The 8,247-nt window shown below is 42.6% G+C and overlaps 1 gene segment (V, D, J or C); it reads right to left on the bottom strand.

Moving 5' to 3' along the window:
• Nucleotides 1-2,163: 2,163 nt before the first annotated feature.
• On the bottom strand, nucleotides 2,164-2,682 carry LOC120733299 (the record flags this gene model as incomplete). The annotated part of the segment is given in 2 exon segments: nucleotides 2,164-2,539; nucleotides 2,640-2,682. Coding segments are annotated over 2 exon segments (366 nt in total), but the record flags the coding sequence as incomplete, so codon positions are not given.
• Nucleotides 2,683-8,247: the final 5,565 nt, after the last annotated feature.

The raw sequence follows: 8,247 nt of genomic DNA, 5'->3' as shown, positions 1-8,247 counted from the left end.
TTTAGAGTTTTTAAAAACTCACTCAGTACAAAAAACCTTGCAGTGATTCACATTGATGCACGATGCTGACCACAGTTTGGAAAAGTTAAACATGACCACAGCGCAGATATCACTTGTTAAAATGTTTTGTAGAATAACAGGACAACCTGTGAGACGGGAAAGACTCGACTTTCATGTCCTGAACATGTTATTTTCTTTTTTGTGATGTAGTGTGTAATGCTCAGCAGTATTATCACTTTAACTGGTTCTGTGCATGATCTAAAGCAGTCTTTCTCAAACTGTGGTTCACATACCACAAGTGGTACTTGGGCTCTCTCTGGTGGTACGTGAGAAATCGCCATATTTTTTTAAGATTAAATAATATACCTGATGCAAAGTGCCTCTCTATGGAAATGATCTAACTGTAAGACAGATTCAGTTGGTCTGAAGAATCATTTATAAGTGGATCTATCAGTTTATTGCAGTTATTTTTGGGAATATTTCAAGCTTTTTTCTTTCCTTTCCTTTTTGTTTTGGTTTAATTTTTTTGGTGGGGGGTATCTTAACCCAAGTAATCACCTTTCTACCATAGGAAAGAAGTTTGAAGAAGCTGCTGCAATTAACATGTAATTAAATTAAAATTAAAATATGCTTTTATATTCTTTGGAAGACTACAGGGAGACTTCACTTCCATGTCATAAATACTGTGTTTTTCCAGTTTGTGTTTTATCGAGTATTATGCTAACCCGCAGTGAGGTAGTTTATTTTATTTAAGACATGACAGCAAAGCTTAGGAAAAATCATTGTGTGATTCTCATTATAGTTTCAACACTTATTGCTTTAACAGCAGGATGGTCCTGGGTTCATCCAGGCTGGGGACTTTCTTTGTGGAGGTTGCAGGTTCCTCCAGTGTTTCTGTGGGCTCTCTCCGGTTTCCTTCCACATTCAAAGACATGCAGATACTGTGGTTAGGTTAACTGGTGACTCTAAATTGATCAAACGTGAAAATGTGAGTATGAATGGTTGTCCATCTCTTTATCTATCCTGGGTGTATCCTGTCTCTTTTCCCAATAGCATCTGAGAGAGGCTCCAGCATCCTCTTCACTTAGTCCTGAATCTGCATGGACCCACATGCTCCTGGTCCCAAATAATTCTGATATTTTAATAGAACAGAACAGAACTTAACTAAACTTCATGCAAGAGGGAAAATGTCAGGATAAGACACATTACTTGACTCATGAAGTCAACTTTTGCATGAAATGAAACTTGAGAAAACTGATAACTAAAAGTCAAAGGCATTTTGAAGCAGCTCAAACTATAAACATTAATGTGATTCAGGCACTGTTGGAAATCTCTATATCATAATTGTGTCATAATCCATCAGTATTTCAAAGTGTATGCTCTCCTGCTCCCTTTAAGTCACTGTAATCCACTTTTTCAACAAACTCATTAGTTCCTGGGTGTTTTCAAAATAAAAGCTTTCTACCATCTTATTGGTCAGAAACACTTTATTTCTACAGGTTTTCCTTGTGAAACAGTTGTGGGAACTAAATAATATTCAGTTCAGTCCAATTCAGTTTTATTTATGTAACATCAACTCACAACAGTCACTATTGTAACATAAAAAAAGACTTACAAGAATACAGGACAACCCCAACAATCAGAGAGCCCCCTATGAGCAAATATTTTTCAGGATGACTTTTGATGACGATACTAATAGCATCAGACGTCACATCATTTAAAATTCTAAATGTTTCGTGCATTTCCAACAATCTCAGCTGTAAAAGTAATTCTGTGAATATGATCGTCCTTATCAATCATAACTATTCAAACACAGTAAAGTCCTCGATTTTAAATCACTACATTATTTTTCACAAGCAATTGTGTTTACAGAGTTCACACTAAATATTTGAGCATATTATTCTCAATGAAGAATAAAAGCCTCAATGTGCTCATTCTAGTGACATTTTTTATGACTTGTTATTTATTCACTTCCTGAATGTGACACTGCAGATAGTAAAGGTATGGATGGATGTTTTGATGCTAATTTATTCTGAAAGCAGAAATATTTCAGCAATATAAAGTGTATGTGTGTGTGTGTGTGTGTGTGCGTGCATGTGTGTGCGTGTATGTGTGTCCTCAGTGAACTGTATCAGTCTCTGCAGTATCTTCCAGCTGCAGCAGTCACTTCAGTTTCTGTTCAGTCTGACTGAGGGAAGTTTTTGTACGACTGTTTTTCACTGTGTGAACGAAGACTGACTGTTAGCATAGAATTCACCAAGACAGTAATAAACTGCTGCATCTTCAGCCTGGACTCCACTGATGGTCAGAGTGAAGTCAGAGTTTGATCCACTGCCTGTAAAACGAGCTGGAATCCCTGATTGTCGCATGACACCATTATATATGAGCATTTGAGGAGTTTCTCCATCTTTCTGTTGGTACCAGGACAGGTCATCACCTTCATCTACCCTATGGTTGGTAGTACATCTGATGGTGACTGTGTCTCCCACAGCAGAGCTCACTGCTCCAGGCTGAGTCACTGTGATCTGTCCTCTGGACTCTGAGGACACAGAGACAAAAACACCTTCATGGTTTTGTGGGCTTCATTTCAGAGGGACAGATGTTGATAGAGGAGAGGAGTTTGATTCTCTGGACTTTACCTGTGAAGCAGCAGCAGAGGAGAGTCCAGATGAGGACGCAGATCAAAGTCATGTTTTTGATGAGGAGGATTTCTGTGGCTTCTGTTGTGATGAAGGACAGCTGTCAGTCATCCAGTGTTCAACTCTCAGGACTATAAACTCTCCCAGAGCACTGGAGCATGGTGCTGCTGATGCAAAGTGCCTCTCTATGGAAATCATCTGACTGAATACAACAGCTACTTGGCTCAAATAGTTGATGCTGTTTATCAGTTAATCAGTTTTTCATAATGTCCACTGTAATTTATTTCAAAAGAACGATTTTTTTTGGAAAGGAGATTTCCTCACCCCATTCCAAGTGTTGGCCAATCAGGACTGTGCAGGGTGCCAGTTTAGCTCAGTGGGTGAGCAGGTGACCACACGCCACATGGGAGAGGGCAGCAGCCTGGATTTGAGTCTAACCTGTGGCCCTTTACTGTGTGTCTTTCCCACTTTCCTGTCTGTCTTCACTGTTTTATTATCCAATGATAGGAAAATGCCAAAGATTCCAAAAAAACCCATGCTAACTATAAGACAGTCTTGTCTGAAGATAAAAGCACACACATTTGTCCTTGTAAGACACAATCTGATTTTGTTCACATAAAAAAAGAAAAGAAATACTGTAATTATCTACTCACAAACACATGAACAGTTTCTGAGAATCTTCACCCTGAAAGAAGTTAGAAAATGACCTGTCAACAAATTAAAGTGCTGTTCACATGTAAAAAATAGGCCAGAATAAATAGAAAAGTCAATGTTTTTCACACTACACCTGTGCATGTAAACATGGCCTCAAAAGTGAAATTTAAAAAAAAAGGAACAATTTGTAAAAGTTATTTTAGAGTTTTTAAAAACTCACTCAGTACAAAAAACCTTGCAGTGATTCACATTGATGCACGATGCTGACCACAGGTTGGAAAAGTTAAACATGACCACAGCGCAGATATCACTTGTTAAAATGTTTTGTAGAATAACAGGACAACCTGTGAGACTGGAAAGACTCGACTTTCATGTCCTGAACATGTTATTATCTGTTTTGTGATGTAGTGTGTAATGCTCAGCAGTATTATCATTTTAACTGGTTCTGTGCATGATCTAAAGCAGTCTTTCTCAAACTGTGGTTCACATACCACAAGTGGTACTTGGGCTCTCTCTGGTGGTACGTGAGAAATCTCCATTTTTTTATTAAGATTAAATAATATACCATTGTGGAGGTATGCAAAGACGACACGAGCGTTCCCGAGGCTCTTCTGGGAGCCGGAGTCAACCAGAAAACGTCTCCCCGAGCATGAGTCCTCTATGAAGTGCAGCCTTTCCTTATTGCCAGCGGTCACGGCCGCTACAGAGCACAGGCGGGCTCATTTCCCTGGGCCTTAAAATTGCAAAGGCGGCACAGCGCTGTCAAGCTTATGGTAAAAACACAACCCTTTTCGATGACACCGCAATCCCAGCCACTATCGATGAGTTGGAGGCCCCTGGGAGAATCGGTGGGGGCGCGGGAGTTGCCGTCGGTGATTCGGGAATTATCGTCTCGATGTCAAAGCTCCTGGTAGCCAGGAGAATGCGATCCACTTCTGTCTGCAAGTGACTGGGAATCCTTCGCACCCAGCAGCGGGGAGTTGTCAAGGCCAGCTCAAGGAAGACGTGAGTGAAGAGGAATCCACCGTCATCCGTTCCTAGCAAGGACAGCGTGCTCTCCATGAGCTCGAGAGCGGTACCATCACCCAGGCCAGAGAGAGAGAGGAGTTTCTCAGCCCGCTCTGCATCGGAGGGGGAGTAGTGCTGCAGCAGCAGCACCTTCAGAGCGGTGCATTTCCCTTTGATAGGGGGGGATCTCGGAGGAGGGTCATCACAAAACAGTAGGCAAAACTGACGTGAATACAGTGCTTTATTTACAGTGCCTAGTTTAATTACAATGCAGGAACTATAAAGGCTACGAACTGTGAACTATGAAACATGAAACTCAGACAGTGTGCTATGACTAGATGCAAGAGTTTAAGTACAGATCCTGGGGAGGGGAAAAGGGGCAGCGGCCTGGGTGGAGTTACACAGAGTCACTATAATGAGAAGAGACAGCCAGTCAGTGGCAGTCTAGTGAATCACAGCCATTTGATTAAACTATGATGGTTATGGCTTATGCATTGCAGGGGCAGGCGTTGCGCAAGGAGGGTGTCTCGGGTCTAGGGAGTCCGGGTGAGGAGTGGTGGGGAGAGAGTCCGGAATATACTTGGAGCAACGGCCCTGGCAGGGAGGCAGATGAAGGACCACGATGAAGGGAGTGCAACCTGATAGCAGAAACCCAGTGTCCAGACAGAGATGCATCTCTCCTGTTTGTAAAGCGTGACAGCCAGGCAGGTACTAAGACAGAAAGAAAACACTGAGTAGAATTGCAGATGTTAGGGAAACTCTCAAGAGCTTGGCGGCCTAGAACTAACGTGGGTTAGCTGAAGATCTGGCAGAGGTCTGTTGTGAGTGCTGGTCTTAAATGCTGGTGACTTGATTGCAGTCAGGTTTGAAGGCTGATGGGAGTCTCCGCCTGAAGGTGGAGCCCAGCAGAGTGGAAAAACCCCGCACTCACCCGGACCATGACAGTTAAAACGTAAGATAAGATAAGATAAGATAAGATACCTTTATTAGTCCCACAAGGGGAAATTTCATGTTAAGGCTGCCGACCTATTGCACGCAAGGGCAGCGCCATCTTACCCTCCGACCATACATACATTACCCAAAAACATCACATGGGGAAGACAGGTCAGAGAGGTATAACATGGAAAATGCACCACATGAGGAAAGATAAGGAGAAAAAAAATAACTCCCCCCAGACTGAGCTCCAACAGGGAGATCAGTTTGAGAACAGAAAAAAACACCTCTGCACATGAAAAAACTCTTAATACACCAAAGAAACACATGACAAGCAACAGGGGAGGGTAAAGGGTGAGAGACAGCCAGTGTAGACAGTGCATCCGGGCCTGCAGCCTTTGCGCTGGTCTCCTTGATCCACCGTCAGCATCGGAGGGAATAAGCGTCGAAGGCGTTTGGAGGGGGAATGAGTGCACATCTGCATGTGTATGTATGTCTGTGTCTGTATGTGTGTGCGTGTCCAGAGTTCAGCTGAGACAGTGTCCTTCGCCCTGCCAGGCTAAGTAAACAGTCTTCCAGCCAACCCAGGTGGTCTTGCATGGAATGGGAAGAACAGTCTAAACCAGCGGTCCCCAACCCCTGGGCCTCGGACCGGTACCGGTCCGTGAGTCATTTGGTACCGGGCCGCAAGAGTTGAGGCTCAGGTGTGAAATATATGGTTTTCAGGGTTTTTATCGGTTTTCAGCGTTATTTTGTTATCGTTTTTATCGTTAACTTGGTTTTCCTGGGTGTGTTATGAATAAATCTTCTTTTTTTCGGTACCGGTACTAGTTTTATTTTGTTGTATTTATCCGCGACACCTTAAAGGCCGGTCCGTGAAAATAATGTTGGGCATAAACCGGTCCATGGCGCAAAAAAGGTTGGAGACCACTGGTCTAAACACAGTCGTTATCAGGGTGTTGTTGTTCAGCTCCAGGCTTGAGACCGCAGCTGGTGCCAAAGGGGTAGCCGCATGAAGTGATGGTGGTTTTTACTTTAGTGTGAACAACTCATATGAATTTCAAAGCTGTTCTAACAGTCCGACAATGGTCTCTCAATCTCCCGTTGGAGAGCCGTGAGCTTCTCCATGATGTTATCAAACTTACTCTCTGTGATGTTGTCATTCTTGTGCTCAAAGAGCAGATTCTGAGAACTCACGCCTCGTCCCATCGTTTCAATCCCAGCGGGCAGCCTTGAGGGGGTTTGAACAGCCGGTTCCAAACATTTTTTACAAATCATTAACTGCAAAGTGGGGTGTGCATAATTATTCAGCCCCCTTTGGTCTGAGTGCAGTCAGTTGCCCATAGACGTTGCCTGATGAGTGCTAAGGACTAAATAGAGTGCACCTGTGTGTAATCTAATGTCAGTACAAATACAGCTGCTCTGTGACGGCCTCAGAGGTTGTCTAAGAGAATATTGGGAGCAACAACACCATGAAGTGCAAAGAACACACCAGACAGGTCAGGGATAAAGTTACTGAGAAATTTAAAGCAGGCTTAGGCTACACAAAGATTTCCCAAGCCTTGAACATCCCACGGAGCACTGTTCAAGCCATCATTCAGAAATGGAAGGAGTACTGGCACAACTGTAAACCTACCAAGACAAGGCCGTCCACCTAAACTCACAGGCCGAACAAGGAGAGCGCTGATCAGAAATGCAGCCAAGAGGCCCATGGTGACTCTGGACGAGCTGCAGAGATCTACAGCTCAGGTGGGGGAACCTGTCCACAGGACAACTATTAGTCGTGCACTGCACAAAGTTGGCCTTTATGGAAGAGTGGCAAGAAGAAAGCCATTGTTAACAGAAAACCATAAGAAGTCCCGTGTGCAGTTTGCCACAAGCCATGTGGGGGACACAGCAAAGATGTGGAATACTTTTGCCGAATACTTTTGCAAGCCACTGTAAATAGGCCTATAACTGTACTTTAATGTCGGTCATAAGGGTGATACTTCAAGAGACATATATTATGAGGTGGTCCTCACTGTGAAAAGTTTGAGAACCACTGATCTAAAGACACTGAGTGTTTGTGAGAACACGTAAAACTGTTTTGATGTATTTGTGCAGTTTGAGGTTTTGTGAATGTAGATTGAAAATTCAATTTAATGTTTAGAGTTTTGAGGAAGAAGGTGGAAGTGTCGTGGTCCGGAGTCTGTGGACTCCATGTTTATGTTTTAGGTTAATTAATATTCTGTGGTTTTGTTTATTTTGGGTTATTTGTGATTGTTCAGAGTTTAATGTTCTCTGTTCCTCGATTGTGTTTTGCTTAGTATTTTTGGTTCTATGGTAATGTTTTCAGGTTACATCCTCCCAGTCTCGTCTAATTAGAATCAACTCTTCCTCCTGTCTGCCATTTCCTTGTTTCCTTGTGTGTGTGTATTAGTGTGTGTTTGCCTCTTTGCTCTTTGTTGGAGCATCTGCGTCTCACTGGTGTTTCATCCGCATCTCGTTTCCTGCTGGCCATCCCCTGTGTTGTCTCAGTCTCCTCACGTTTCAGGTTTGGTTTGTAGTTTTCCCCAAGTTTTGTTCACGCCATACCCGTTCCTGTTATTTGCTTCACTTACGTTAAATAAAACTCACTCCCTGAATCTGAGTCTGCGTTTGGGTCCTTCCAATAAAACCCGCAGCTGTGACAGGGAGCTTTTGTAGTGATGTATCTTAACAACTATAAAATGTAAATTCTCAAATTATATTTTTGAACTTTATTTTATTGTGTTTATTTTATTTTATTTTAAAATTATACTATTAAGATGTTATAAAGCTATGATAAAAACAATTCATATTGTTGAGTTTGTTTGTTTCAGAGTCAGAGAGCCGTGTCTCTCTACAGTCAGAGGTTTTTGTACGGCGCCTCAATGAGTTTGTATCACTGTGGTGGACTTTTGGTGGAGGAACCAGACTGGATGTTGGAAGTAAGTCGAACTTAAACCTCTTTTATTTTATCAGATTTCTTTCTTGTGGTTATCTTGACTTTTCT

This window comes from Simochromis diagramma, unplaced genomic scaffold (genome assembly GCF_900408965.1).
Source record: "Simochromis diagramma unplaced genomic scaffold, fSimDia1.1 OVJJ01000372.1, whole genome shotgun sequence".
Lineage (NCBI taxonomy): Eukaryota > Metazoa > Chordata > Actinopteri > Cichliformes > Cichlidae > Simochromis > Simochromis diagramma.
This window is presented reverse-complemented; position numbering and strand designations above follow the sequence as displayed.